Source organism: Babylonia areolata, chromosome 25, assembly GCF_041734735.1.
Source record: "Babylonia areolata isolate BAREFJ2019XMU chromosome 25, ASM4173473v1, whole genome shotgun sequence".
Lineage (NCBI taxonomy): Eukaryota > Metazoa > Mollusca > Gastropoda > Neogastropoda > Buccinidae > Babylonia > Babylonia areolata.
In genome coordinates, this window is record NC_134900.1 from 30,553,799 (window position 1) to 30,569,869 (window position 16,071).

The 16,071-nt window shown below is 45.6% G+C and overlaps 1 protein-coding gene across 4 annotated transcripts in view; it reads right to left on the reverse strand.

Annotated features, from left to right (window-relative positions):
* Nucleotides 1–6,666: 6,666 nt before the first annotated feature.
* Nucleotides 6,667–16,071, reverse strand: part of LOC143299784 (dystroglycan 1-like) — a 177,336-nt gene continuing 167,931 nt past the window's right edge. For all 4 annotated transcript variants that reach the window (XM_076613195.1, XM_076613196.1, XM_076613197.1 and 1 more), the window contains 6 exons: nt 13,907–14,419; nt 13,034–13,285; nt 11,432–11,761; nt 10,030–10,211; nt 9,016–9,292; nt 6,667–7,919 (listed from right to left, as the gene is read on the reverse strand). In XM_076613195.1, the coding sequence (XP_076469310.1) occupies nt 6,978–7,919; nt 9,016–9,292; nt 10,030–10,211; nt 11,432–11,761; nt 13,034–13,285; nt 13,907–14,419 (2,496 nt within the window). In that variant the 3' untranslated portion in view covers nt 6,667–6,977. The remainder of the gene's footprint in view (nt 7,920–9,015; nt 9,293–10,029; nt 10,212–11,431; nt 11,762–13,033; nt 13,286–13,906; nt 14,420–16,071) is intronic.

The following is a 16,071-nucleotide window of genomic DNA, read 5'->3' on the forward strand; positions in this document are numbered from 1 at the left end:
GCGCTCATGTGACCAAATTAATGTTTTGGCAAACAGTTTATACTGAAGTATATAAAAGAAGAAGAAAAAACAAAACTTTTCTTCTCAATCATCCATTTCTTCTGGCGGGGATCAAATAACATTCATTTTGACCAAATTAAAATAAGGCTGAAACAAACAAACTGCAGTAGTAGTATTACTTTTCACACACACACAACAGTACTCTCCCTCTTCAAGTTTCTTCACAAGCATTGCTACATAAAACAACAGCTAAAAAAAAAAACAGGGAGGGACGAGGGGGGTGGGAAGACAGGTCAAAGGTCACCTAACAGCCCCCAAAATTGTCTGGCGGTGGGCCAGTACACAACCCCTCATTATGCAGTTTCACATGTTTAAGCCATGCACATGATTGCCCCCCCCCCCCCCTTCCAGAAACCCACAAACCCTCTCGAGGCCCATTTCACACTCCCGGCACAGGCGCAATTGCTGGTCGATCCCAATGTCTGCACAACACGACATCCTGTCCCGGTCAACATGGGCCACCCCTCATTAGGCACACACACTGCGCCCCCCCCCCTGCCCCCAGCACCTTCTCCCACCTGTTACCCTCACCCTTCCTTCCCCACCCCTCCCCATCCACAAACTGAGTCAGGCAGGAGGGGAGACAAGCATGTACATCATTTTCAGGGGAGGACACCATGACATGACAAACGGGGACTATCATCATCTTCAAAGGACAAGGACACAACACATTATCTCTGCTGGCTCCCACGGCAGTGACTGTCGCTACCTTCTGGATGAATAATAACAGGCTGTTAGAGGAACAGCTGGTTGGATGTGGGTGTGTGTGAAGTTGGCATGAATGTATCTAGAGTGCGCCATGCATCAATTCTGTGTGCACACATTCACGAGTTCTGATAGTTTTGAGTTGATGTACTTTTTACATGGTTTCAATGGCATTTGGAAAGCGGAAACCACAAGCAGGGCATTTTGACAGCAAACTTTTTAAAAACAAACAAAACAAAAAAAAAAAAAACAAAGAAAAAAAAAACAAAAAAACAAACCCCACTTACCTACCAGTTTCAAACTTCCCCCCTCAGTCCTAGTGCACGTGCAAACACCCACCCACTCACTTTTCAGACGCTTCACCAACTGACAATAACTGCCCACACAGGGGTTGAGAAGAGTAAATTGCTGCAATTCAATGCCCTGAACTCGGTTCTCAAGCAAACATGTGATAGGTCCCATATCACTGTTCCTGCAGCCTTGTAAATTGAACAGTTTACAGACAGACCTGTACACTGCAATACTTGGTTCATTTGCACCCCAGACCCCTATGTTATGTTAGTTTCTCTTTGTGGCATGGGGTGAGTGTTCAAAACCTTACCAGAAAAAAAAAAAAAGCAGAGCAAGTTTCCGAGGTTCAGTGAAGAGTGTCAATGTGCTTTGTGACTGGGTTTATGTTTCCTCGCTTAGTCAAAACAATGTCACGCCCCCCCGAAACCCCCCTCCCAAAGGGATAAACACAATAAAAACATGGATAAGAAACCATTCATTCAAAAATAAATGGGCTAGCACCATATATGCCCAAGAAAATAACACCTATCCATCCATCCACACACACTCGCAGTCAAAAAACTTTTTTTTTTTATGAAGCATTTCAGACATATACACTCAGTCAAAAATTGTTTTTGTCAATCATTTCCAATACATCTATCATTCCTCAAAAGGAGAGTATGTCAAGCTGATAATGTGAACAGCTCAGACTTGAACTCAACACATCAACTATGCAGGTCTTAGAGAGTCCTCTTTTCAATGCTTAGTCCTGATTACACAAGGAATCATGCACCATGTATGATGCACACGCCTCAATCCTCTTGTTAATCCTCTTTGAATGTTAAATTTGTAGAAGGAAGAAAACTTTTCTTGTCTTGCTGTTCTCGGTAACACTCAGAAATAATCACACGAAGACAGCATTTCAACTGAATGTCATGTAAACTAAACAAGAAGACCTTGAAAATGTAATGGAACTGTAAACTTCACAACCACAATAATTCTTATTCTTACAAAACACTGGAGACAAAGAGACAGAGAGAGATCCAAATTAGATGTCGGAAAAGTAATAGCAAAAACAGAAAAGAACATCAGTTGGAAGTCCAGAGGCTGTCTTTGCTAAGCAGAGGGAGTCCACAGCCACCTTCCGTTGTTCCCACCATTCTTCACCATTTCCCACTGCTCCCTTTCTCTGGAAACTCTCAACCAAAATGTCGGAGAAGGTTTAACCGCAAACACCAACCAAGATGGAAGTCTGGGGGATCAGGGGGAACAGAAAAGGGTTCAACAATTTGAAGTTGTAAAAAGCGATTCAGACTTAAACTGTGCAATATCAGACTTCTCTGTGCAATATCGGACTTGACTGTGCAATATCGGACTTACTTCACTGTGCAATATCGGACTTGACTGCGGTATGCAGTACATTCTTTAGGATAGTATTTCCATTCATACCCCTCCCCACCCCATCAAGCCTCTTAGCCATGACGAACAATGACACAGGCAGCATTCAAATCAGGCAGGCATGAATAATTATGGTGGCAATGTGTACATCAATAATCATAAATAGATCCACTGGACTATTGGCTGGGGATGAAGTATGAAGCAACATTATACACATGATGATCATTTTGACCGTTCCGGACAGTTCACATAATACACGACTTATTGTTGGTACACAATATCAAAAAGCTAGGCGATAACATGGAACAAACTGTACAGCCTGTCACAGTCGATTCCATACATCGGGTGAAGGTCAACAGGCACTCGGCAGTCAAAACGTAAATGACATTTGAATATTGCGAATAATCTTCTAGCTAAAATGCCATACATTATACAAGCTGTACGAACGTTATGAAGTGAAATGCTGAGAGCGTATGCACTCTCTCAACAGAAGGAATGGAAAACTCTCAGATGGACAGGAACGTGACATTTGACATTGTTGCTGACAACACAGGGCCATACCTTCTTCTCCCTCAACTCTGTGCAGAGTCACTGGGGTGCCACACAAATGAACACTTCATCAGAATCCTCCACGTCTGTTGGTTGTGTTTTACATCAGATGGACAGAATGAACCAATGCTTTATAGGACAGAGACACACACACACACACACACACGGAGGAGAAGTTACGTGAATCAATGTGTGGGAAAAGGATGTCCAAGCAATGATGAAACACCCATCTATAGATACACTAGCTGACCACGGGAACATAAATCAGAATCATCGCAATTTAAGCACACTGTCTTCAAGAGTCCAGACACCCCGGAGTTGCATTGACTGATCAGTGAGCGACACCTGGCTGATGGTCACTAGCCCCCCCCAACACCCAATCCCCTCCCCTCCCCGGACCCAGTGATCGTCAATATCCTATGGCAATAATCCACACACAGCCCCCCACCCCTATGCTTACCAACCCAGGCCTACATTATCAACAACAGGAAATTTGCACCAAACATAATGCAGATGAGCATCAATAGTAACATTAAAAATGACAGTAGATATATACATGCTCAATTTTTTAAATTCTCCATTCAATTCTAACCGCTGGTAAGTCACACACTTGGTGCACCACACACAAAAAAGCTGAAGCAAGCATGTGCATGTGTGTGCATGTGTGTGTGTGTGTGTGTGTTGGAGGGGAGGGGGGTCACAAATTCAATCATTTCCATGTGTACCTCTGTCCTGTGGAAAGCTGTCCGACTCTACAAGTACAACAGCCACTTCATGAGTTCATCCCAACAAAAATCAAGCCATCAACTCTTCTCCCAGTAGACATAACCCATCAAATGTTTCGCATCTCCAAACCACACTACTAATGCACACACATGCCCATGCCTGCTTCTGACTTCTACAATAAACAGTATTCTCCACACTTTAATTAACAATAAACACATAAATAAAACTTCAGAGCGAATATAGCATTTACAGGCATAAACTTAAGTTTCACATTCAAGCCACACATTGCTTCAAAACTTGCATTAAAAAAAAATGTAAGCAGTGTTGTTGTTTTTGTTTCATGAACATCTCGTTAATCTAAAGCATGGTAGTGCGGTCTTTTTGCTGTGATCTCCATCAACCCTATAGAAAAAAATGACTGCATTCATACATTATGCTCAACTAACATGGGCACACACATCGAGTATTATGACATGCTGCTTTCCGAGCGCAAGATAAAAACATCAAATTACTGACCATGATCTTATTTCTTTCTGCTTCGGGGTTATCAGTAAGATCCAAAATGTCCCAGCTCTTTCAACTTGTAATTTGAACAATCCTTCTCCCTTTCCATATTTCTGTTCCAATGTTTTGTACCAGTCAGTGTGAGCTTAAGAAAAATGACGGTGTAATGTATTACTGGTCCCAGTTACCTTCTCCTCTAACAAAGGTTCTATATTAGACATGCTAAAGAGGGGCCTCTCCTTTCTTGCACAAGGTGTTACTTTTGACTCTGGTTGGTACAGTATCATCATTCCAGCTACGTACGAAAATTGTCTTCCTTTGTCAACAGCCAACACCTGTCCCCACATTTGGAATCAGTTGCCAACACCTGTCCCCATATTTGGAATCAGTTGCCTGTATCCACATTTTTTTTTCTCTCTGTCAAAGCGCTCTCTCAGACACAGTTCAGTAAACACGTGATCACAACTACAGCATGAGACCAATGACCTCAGCAGTCCTCTCAGACTCTGACCCTGATTCAACAGTTTGATTTCGACGGCCACTGAGAACTTGGGGCCATTTGCAAAATGTCCTGAGTGTCAAGGACATGACCCACCTGTAACACCACCAGGGATCACCATGGAAACAACACTCAGGTTATTAATATACAACCCCTGATTGCTACGGAATTGAACTTCTGGTAGTATCACCCCTGATCACTGCAGAAACACTTACCACCTGTAATATAATCCCTGATTGCCACGGAAACAACCCAGGAATCACATACAAAAATCCCATATATATATATATATATGTAAATATAAAACAAACCCACCTTCACCTGAAGTCTGTGCCACCTTTTGAAAGGCAACCCATGAATAGTGATCACTGAGCAAACAACAGGGTAGATGTATTTCTCTCTTTCTGTTTGGAGATTGTATGTAATCAGGATGTCAGCATTAAAAAAACAAACCAGAACAAGGATGACGGTGATCAAGTTATCAAACATTCATCCCCAAGTTATCAAAAATTCTTCACCCCCCTCCAAAAGACAAATAAACAATGTATCAAAGCAGTGGCTCTTCTTTGCTCCTGCAGTTAAAAAGTTCATGTGGGTTAAACATCTTCATTCCATCCACATTTTTTTTAAATACATCATTCAGTGTTCAGCAATAGTCACACACATACACACACACAATCTGATATTCATGCGTGCACACACACACAATCTGACATTGTTGCTTTTAGTCCAGCAGACCGCACAGGGCCACATCAGGACTGCCTATCTAAATAAAACATCCAACGTGTTGAACACAAACTGTCACATCTGGGGAAAAACCACAAAAAACCTGCAAAACAACACACTTCACACACACATATCTTTTCACTCCTACCTGGTGTTTGCACAAAAAGTGGCCCAGTTGACAGGACTGAGGACACTTTTCAGAAGCCTATCGCTCAGCCCACAACTCTAACCACTTTTTAACCCCAGACTGACCGACTTGCAAACGTCAACAGACCAAATGACTTTGTAGCCTTTGCCAACAGTCACAAGCTGAAGAACTGGTACTTCTGTATCAACCGTGGGAGAAACCTTTGCTCTCTGATCACCTCAATGGAGTGTCTCATCATTGTAACCAAAATCTGAGACATGCTACAACACCAAACCAAATTCAAACATCAAACCACCAGTCCACTCACTCTCACTCATCACCGACACAATTCATATCATGTAAAATGCAATACGACACATGAAAAGGGCACTGGAAATGGACAAAAAACTAAAAATGGCAATCTTGGAAAATCCAAAAAATTCAAAGGAATTTTGAAAAAAACAAAACAAAAAAAAAACACCTTTTTTTTTTTTAAGTGCCGAGGCCTGACGTGCTGATTCGCTCCTTTGCCCCACCCCACCCCACCCCCCCTTCTCCATCTGTCCACAATGATTGACTGAAGACTGGAGGGAGGTTAGTTGCTTTGTCAACTTCCCAACTGGGACCGCAACACTTACAGCACACACACACACACACACATGCACATGCACACACACACACACACATGCACACCATACACACACACAAACACCATCCCCCACACAGTGTTGGTGGGTCAGAAGACTTGCAGCAACAGCAATTCACATACTTCTCCCTGGCTCAGCCTCAGTTTCGATCTTTTCCTTCCACATCCAGCAAAGTGTTTGCTGCTGGTCATTCCATTTACAGTTAAAACTATATCAATGTAACATTGATCCAAGAATAGTAAATTCTCAGACAAGAAAAAAAAGAAAAAAAGAAAGATAAAGGACATCTTCCAAAGTCCACCACCCTCTCTCTCCCCAACCATCCCACCTGACCCCACTTCCTCTCCCATCCCCCCCCCCCAGTTTAAGAACAAACCAAAAACCCACCCAGAAGGCAGCTTCCCCCCCCCACCCCCACCAAGCTGTCCTACCCCTCCCCCACCCCTTCCCTCCCACTCTCTCTCTCACAGACGTCTACAGTCAAGTAGTAGTTTTGCATAGTCATACAGTAAGGGCAGCCTGCCAGCTCTCTCGCTCTCTATCTTACCATCCAGCAGACACTGCTCCTGTTGCACAGTGTGCAGCCAGCCAGGGACACAACAAAGTGCTCCCAGCAACCCTACACACACTGTGGGGAAAAACAACTAAAAACCCAATCTTCCTCCTCCATGGAGCCAAACTGGGTCATGTAGCTAGCTGGTTGGTAGTTTGCTGCAAGCGATCCTCATCCAGTCCAGATGGGGGTGGACAGACAGACCGGGTGGCTCTAGGGGTGGATCTCCGGGGGCTGTGAGCGGTAGGGCTGTTGGACGTGGGGGGGCCGGGCCTGCTTGCCACTGCTGGCCGTGACGGGTGGCGGGGGGTGGTAGAGGGGGGAGTTGGCGTCCACCTCCATCTCCATCTCGTCCGTGGGTGGTGTCACATCCCGAGGGAAGGAGGGGTGGTGGGGAGGGTGGGAGTGGTGGTGGTGGTTCTGTGGGGGGCTGGCACTGTGGCCCCGACTGCGGTATTCCGGGGGGGGTGCTGGGGGGCTGCCCTCGATGAGGAGCGGCTTGGTGGAGTCATTGGGCTTGTCGTCCAGCTCGTCGGGGAAGATGACAGGGGTGCCGCGGTTGACGAAGGTGTTCTTGTCCTCCAGGCTCATCTTGCCCTTGCGCTTTTTGCGGTACAGCACGCAGGCGATCAGCAGCGCCACCAACAGGATAGCCACGATCACAACTGCCGGCACCACCGTCGTGATCCAGATGTCGTCATCGCTAGTCTTGTCCGCCGTCGCCACGCCTGTGATGTTGCCTCCAGCCCCCTTGCCCTTCGTCGTCGTCTTCTCCATGCTTGGGGCGTCCGTGGGAACAGCAGACTTGGTCTTCACCTCTTCCATGGTGGTGGTGGTTGTGGGGGTGGTGGTGGTTGGCACAGGTGGGGGGGATGTCACAATTGATGCAGACCTCTGGGGGAAGTCTGAACGACCCTCGCAGTCCCCGGCCGGGGTGATGCCGGCCCCGGTGAGGACCCAGGGTTTCAGCTTCTCCATGGCATCAGGGTTGAGGGTCCCGCCAATCACCAGTTTGTCGGCTAGGGCCGTGATGTCCCCCACGGGACAGCTGCCTCCGACCAGCGTGTTGTTGGTGAAACTGTAGATGACAGAGCCTGGCGCAATCTTGGTCACCGTCAGGGCGCTGGTGTTCTCATCGCCAAACACGCCTGCCACCTGCACACACAGCCACCACAGTCACTGCATGTCACACGTCACTGCTGATACTAATTTAGTGCCCGTCTTTGTTCAGAGTGGTAACTATCTTGTGCCTTATCTTCAGACTGATAACTATCTTGTGCCTTATCTTCAGAGTGATACTTACTTAGTGCCCATCTTCGGTCAGATTCATACTTACATATTTCCTCTCTTTGGCCAGAGACCAAGCTTCAAGTGCTTTACAATCAGAGCCATTTGCACAACAGGTGTCACATTATCGTCACTGATACTAACACAGCACCATCCCCAGTCAAAGATCAAACTCTTGAGTGCTTCACAGACACAGGGTCAATCACACAACAGGCAACACATTATACAGTGCCCGTCTATGGTCAGGGACCAAATTAATTGCTCTCCAAACACAGAGTCATTTGCACGACAGCCTGCCTACCTGGGTAGAGCTGACTCACAGCTGTTATCAGGTGCTCATCATACATTTCCTGAGTCAGGCAGTATGGCTTCAGTCCAGTAAACACAAACATGTACATCACACTTGTCTACGAATCGAACCTGGCATGAGAAGGACAGTGGTACAAAAGATTTGTCCTCCACACAAGAACATCTCTTCTTCGCAGTTCATTGACAATAAAATTAATAGAACTTTTTTTCCTTCCCTTTCATATCATTTTCTCATATCTTCTTTACAATACTGATGCTACAACATGTAGTCCAGTTGTTGTTTATTTGTTGTTGTTTTTTTCACTGAAGGAAATGTTTTCTCTCACAAGATAGGGATGCATAATGTGCAAGACTCCAATTGGTCAAACCATTCAGTTTCAGTAGCTCAAGGAGGCATCACTGCGTTTGGACAAATCCATATATGCTACACCACATCTGCCAAGCAGATGCCTGAGCAGCAGCGTAACCCAACCGCTTAGTCAGGCCTTGAGAAAAAAAAAAAAAAGAAAAGAAAAAAAGGGTGAATAAATAATAGATAAGCGTACATAAATAAGTAAATAAATAATAATTATAATACATAAAAAGGGGTAGTAGTAATAATAATAAATAAATAAAGAACCCTTCACAAACACCAACACACACCACGGCGTCTCACCTTTCTGCTCAGGTCCAGCTTCTTCACCAGGCTGCGGTTGAAGTCGGTGAAGTCAGCGTCGATGGTCATGCTCATCTGGTGGGTGATGCGCGCCTTGCGCCCCTTGGGCCGGCGCACGATGATGCGGAGGGTGGCGATGGTGATGAAGGCGGGGTCTCGCAGGTTGGCTACCAGCGTCATGTTGTAGGTCCCTGGCTGCTCCGCCAGGCCCCACACCCGCTGCCCCTCCTGGTCAAACTGCAGGAACCAGTCGTCCGGGATCATCGTGCTGGTGTCCCTGTAAACACAAAAAAAAAATCAACGATGTTTACACGGTGACAGTGTCCCTGTGCACACAAAAACTCAGCAATGCATATACAGTACTTAACTGTGTCCCTGCAGATACAAAAACTCAGTGAAGCGTAGTACACAGTGACAGTGTTCCTGTGCACACACATAAACACGCACGCACACACACACAGAGTGATACATACACTGTGACAGTGTCCCTGTGCACACATATGTTATACACACACAGTGATAGTTTCCCTGCACACACACACACACAGTGTGATGATGTACAAAGTGACAGGAACCAGTCAACAGGGATCATCATACTGGTGTCCCTGTGCACACACACAGATCAAGTGCCCTTCCCCCAGCACCTAACACTTTGCCAAAACAGGGCCTCCATCCCTGGATCACAATCAGTGACACACACACACACAAACAGTAATACCCACAGAGACACATACACAGACAGTGACATACACAGTGACATATGCACACAGTCACACAGAGTGAAAAGCATAATCATATACACATGGTGACATACAGTGACATACACACAGTGACATGTGTACACAGTGACACACAATAACACACAGTGAAACATACACTGACACACACAGGTGACACCCCCTACCCCCCCTTCCCCCGACATTAACACAGTAACACCCACTGATCAACTCCACCAAAACTACACTTTGTCAGCAACCCCAAAAGCGATACTACCAACGAAAGACCCAGACTCACTTGAACAGGAGGAGGTCCATGTCTCGGGTCCCCCCCTCCCCACAGGCGGAGAAGATGTCGTTGGGGATGGTGTAGTCGATGATCTCGCCCACAAAGAACACCACCTTGGTGAACGGCTTCAGCACTATCGGCTTCTGGCACTCAACCACCGGCGGCTGGGTCGGCTTCATTGTCCTCGGCTTCTGTTCGAGAAACAGGAAGGTGGCAGAATGGTTAACTCTCTCCATACGAACGGCGAAAGAGACGACGTTAACAGCGTTTCACCCCAATTACCATCATCAAAATATTGCAAGCGGAAGGCTCTTATACTGAAGACGTGAATGTTGACAAAGAATACCACAATTCTGATGACGGAAGCTAAAGTCTGGGTCATTCAGACACCCACTGGACATCCGAGGGGTCTGTGTAGAGGAGAAGAGAGGACTGGCCGTACTGAGTGAGTTAAGATGCTTGTTGGCCAGTACACTGTCCACGAGGGTTCTGGGTTTGAATGCAAGAATGGTCAAGACGTTTATCTGCCTTACTGCATCTATGAGCTCTGGGTTCCTTCTTCTTCTTCTGCGTTCATGGGCTTCAACTCCCACGTTCACTCGTATATACGCGAGTGGGCTTTTTACGTGTAGGAACGTTTTTACCCCGCCATGTAGGCAGCCATACTCCGCTTTCGGGGGTGTGCATGCTGGGTATGTTCTCTGGGTTCCAGTCCTGCTCTTGTCCTTTCTCTCAAGCCTGACTGGAAAATTAAATGAGCGTCCTGTCACTGGACCGTGATGATTAACCAAGCGTCCGGGTAATGTTACAACAGCAAAGCATGTGACTATGCTATGTAGTCGAAAATGAACTCGTCACAACAATTTTGACACTGGCGTAACATCGGAACAAACTGCAATCGTACTTAATGAAATACAGCAAAATCATACCAGTTGGCATCTCATCTCTGAACCACAAACCTCTTTTTCAATTTCTTGTCAGCTGTACTGTTCTTGTTTTTCTTTTGGCCAACATAAATTTCTACCTGTTGAGACATCCATCACATATCTATATACATTTTGACAGCACTTACATTAATATAAGACTTTCTTGTTACCCTGCTGTATTTACTGTATTCGTTACTGTCACATCTTAAAACAGAATACTGTTTAAACCAATACTGAAGTCATGTTTCTGCTGTCTTTTTCAGCTGATAAGAAATCCTTGAAAAGCATACACATTAACAAGTCTGTCATGTTTTTACATGATGAGAAACACACATCTAAAACTGGCTCACACTACACAAAAACCAATAACTCCCCATACAAACAGATGTATGAACAGGTGTGCAGACAGATCTAGGATGTAGGAATGGATAGATATATGTGTTGAGTTGTGTAAAATGGAAAAAACAACAAAAACCCCAACTCACCTTAGTCGTGGTTGTGGTAGTAGTCGAAGTAGTGGTGGTGGGTTCAGTAGTAGTAGTAGTAGTTGTAGTTGTAGTAGTGGTGGTAGTAGAGGTTGTAGTGGTGGGAGTGGTGGTGGTAGTGGTGGTGGGAGGGAGGGTGGGGGTGTCTGTCGTTGTGGGCTTCTTGGTCGTCGGTTTGGTGGACGGCTCAACCGGCTGTGGCGTCGTCTTCTCCGTGGTGGTGGTGGTGGTGGTGGGCTCAGGAGTGGGGGTGGTGGTGGTGGTCTGGGGCATGTCGGGCTGGGTGGGGCTGGGCTCCAGGGTGAACGTGGGGGAGGACATCACCACCACCTGTGTGAAAACACACACACACATGAACAGAAAGCATTAGAAATACAAAGTACTAAGTATATACTTTCTTTTTTTCTTTTTTAATTGCGGAAAAAACGACAAAAGTAGTACCTAAGCCTAAACCCAGCCTAAATCCCTGCAAAAACAAAAACAGACAGAATAACAATAACGACAGATTAATATCAAACAGAATCCTGTCTGTAGCATTTTGTTGTCCTTCCACTTGTCATATCATCTCATTCTCAAATGTCTGAATTGTACAACATGGCAGAGTAGTCAAACATTTACTGTGGTATTAATAAATCAATCTACACTCTGACAATCCATCATTATCATAAAAAAAAAAAGAAAAAAAAAAAAGATGTATCAAAGTAATGGTAAACGAATGAAAACTAGAGAACACATTTCTTTTAGAATGAGGTCATCTGCACCCAAGCACGTGAGAACTCATTACATGCACACATCACCATGCACTCACAGAACCAAAAACGTACTTACATTCCCGGGTTAGAACTGCTGCAAAATTTGCATCCATGGATTTTTTTTTTATTTCTGTAACTTATGACCTGACTGTACCTGATGTTAACTCACAGCGGAAGGTGGCAAAATGGTTAAGATGCTCAGCTGCCATTTAAGAGAGTCTGGGGGTGTGGGTTTAAATCCTGCTCTCGCCCTTTCTCTCAAGTTTGACTGGAAAATCAAACTGAGCGTCTAGTCTTAACTCTTTCCATACGAACGGCGAAAGAGACGACGTTAACAGCGTTTCACCCCAATTACCATCATCAAAATATTGCAAGCGGAAGGCTCTTATACTGAAGAGGTGAATGTTGACAAAGAATACCACAATTCTGACGACGGAAGCTAAAGGTTGGGTCATTCAGACACCCACTGGACATCCGAGGGGTCTGTGTAGAGGAGAAGAGAGGACTGGCCGTACTGAGTGAGTTAAGGATGAGACGATAAATTGAGGTTCCTGGTGCAGCAAGCACTTGGGAGCACTGAAAAAAAAAATCTATGGCAACGAGCGTTGTCCTCTGGCTAAATTATGTAGAAGAAATCCTCTCTGATAGGTACACAAATATGAAAGCATGCACTCAAGGCCTAACTAAGCACACTGGGTAATGTTGCTGGTCAGGCATCTGCCTAGCAGATGTGGTGTAGCATATATGGATTTTTGTCCGAATGTAGAGTCACCTCCTTGAGAAACTGAAACTGAAACTCAACAGTACCACAGCATAATTCACACACACACACACAAAACTCGACACACACCTCGTGCGTCATGGTGTCCGTCTCCGTGCTCCCAGCGTCCGTGGCGGTTGGGGGGGAGATGGTGATGCCGAGGGTGGCGGTGGCCCGGACCTGTCGCCGTCGCCTCTTCAACCCGTGCTGCTGCTGCTGCTGCTGGAGGCGCGTGTTGGTGACCCTCCAGCCCACCACGGGCCGGCCCAGGGCTCGACCCATCACCCCGCTGCTGGAGTCCTCGTCCAGCCGCTGCAGCACCGGGAAGTGGCCCTTCTCCACCTTCACATCGAATCAAATCAAATCAAAAACAAAATCAATTAAATCATAAAACACTTTATCAACCCACGTGAGAATGTAACTTGTGCCATCACAAGCCCTTCTCCACCTCCATATCAAATCAAATCATAAACGCTTTAATCAACCCACATGGTACATTTTAACTCGACCAATCACAAGCTCGTTAAAAACACATACTAATATGATCATGCACACCATAAAAAAAAACCCCCAAAAACTAGTCAATCAAAAATTCCACAATAAGCTGTCAGACAAAACCTTACACAAACACACACATTATGACAATAAAGTATTGTCATATCAATATGTACAAATAAAAACATCCAAGAAATACATCCATACATCAGTAAAGTGTACACACACACACACACAAACACACAGCTACGTCAAGAAAGGACTGTCATATCAATATGTACAAATAAAAACATCCAAGAAATACATCCATACATCAGTAAAGTGTACACACACACACACACACACATACACACACACACACACACACAGCTACGTCAAGAAAGGACTGTCACATCAATATGTACAAATAAAAACATCCAAGAAATACATCCATACATCAGTAAAGTGCACACACACACACACACACACCTTGCCGCATCCCACCAGCCACGATAGAGCCACCCCGGCGTGCCTGGCCTCCCCACCACTGCCGATGTCCCCGCTGCCCGTCACCAGCGCTGAGGCGTCTTCCAGCAGCCGGGCCTTCGCGGGCACCACCTTCACCATCTCCTCCCCCAGCCCCATGTGGCCCAGGAAGCGCTCCACCAAGGCCAAGCGTTCCTCCACCCCCAGGTCGCCCATTTCCGCGTCCACCACGATCGTGGCCACTGTCTCCGGTTCCTCCCGCTTGCAGCGGACAACTTCCGGTCCTTCCTGTGTCTTCTTGAAGCGCAGTGGCTGGCCCAAAGACATGGTCTGCGAGTCGGCGCTGACTGAGACGGAGAAGACATCGCTGGCCGTGCGGCCGTCAGGGCCATGGGCCGTTACCTCCAGGTACACCGGCTGGCCGGCATCGGAGGGGGCGGGGACTCCCTTCAGGAGGTTCTGGGCTGGCAGGAAGTGCAGCCATGATGGGAGGTGGTCCTTCCCTGCTTCCACCACCTGTTGTCAACACACACACACACACACAGAGCAATGAAAACAATGTTCTTTTAGTATGTACCAGATTTCATTCCTTTTTTTTTTCTCTCTCTTCCTTCCCTGCTTCCCACCACCTGGTGTCATTCAGAGCAATGAAAACATGTTCTTTAGTATGTACCACAAATTTCTTTCTTCTTTTTTTCTCTTTTCTTCAACATTCTTCCCTGCTTCCACCACCTGGTGTCTACACACATAAAGCAATGAGAACTATGTTCTTTTAGTGTGTACCACAGATTTTTCTTTTTTCTTCTTCTTTTCTTCAATGCTACAGTTACAAAATGTCAAAGTATGCATGCGGACTGATCCATATACACTCCACATCCACTTTGGAAAAAATCTAAAATTTACAATCATAATATTGATTGGAATCTTTTATTACTATTTTTTGTGGGGCAGGGGGTGGTTAGTTTATTTGTGCTATGAAAAGTAGCAGCAACGACATAAATGGAGATTGTAGAGTATCAGTGACCAGAGAAATAATCAAGCTGATAGTCTGTATTTCTTTATTCATAATAAAAACAGACATTATTCCTCTATGTTATCATTTCACACTATTTACAAATACACACACACACACACATATATATATATACACACACACACATATATATACACACACACACTATACATATATATATATACATGTATGTATGTATATATATATAAACATACATATACCTGTGTGCGCATGCATGCAAGCATATGCATGTTTGCATGTGTGTGAGCGTGCACACACACACACACACAAAAAAAAGAAAAAAAAAAAAAGCTCACCACAACAGAGCTTCTGGGCCACACATGAACGGTTGCACAACAGACAGACAATGCATCACAGAGTTTATTTGTCCATTATGTGGCTGGAACAGCCATCATCTGATGCAGGGATAATTCCCCCTGTGCACACTGCAAACACTGTGGTCTTTATCCCCCCACCTCCCCATGCTTTGGATAAAGCCCTTTCAAATGAAGAGTGAACCTAAAATAGTGTGTCTGTATGGTGTTTATGTGCGCATGTTGACAGAGAGAGAGAGCAGGGAGGGGTGTTATGGTGGAGAGAGAGAGAGAGAGAGTGGGGGGGGGGTGGGGGGGGGGGGGAGAGCGTGAGGGGGAGAGGGAAGGCAGGAGGGAGTCAGAGAGAGGGAGTGAGAGAGAGATCAAATCAAATTTTGCTTACAGCCCATATGATACTGTGACAGAACTCATTACTCAAAACATTTTTATTCAAGAGTAAGGATTTTGTGCACTGCCTACTCTCCAAATCTGTCCTTGCTAATCTACACTCAATCTGCTAGAGAGAGAGAGAGAGAGAGAGAGAGAGAGGAGAAAGAGAGAGAGACAGAGAAAGAGACAGATAGGAAGAGGTAGAGAGGGGAGGGGCGTGTGATGGTGAGGAGAACAGACAGAAATGAAGCAGGTCTAAGAGGGAAGTGGTGTGTAAAGGGGGGACCACGGGGAGGGGATATTTGTTTACACACAACAGAGGCCATTTCTCTGATGATGCCAATTTGGGCAATCACCAAACTGGAATGGTGGTGGGCGTTGGGGGAATCACAGTGATTAGCCACAGGGTGTGTGCATGCATGCATAAACTCTGTGTGTGTGTGTGTGTGTGT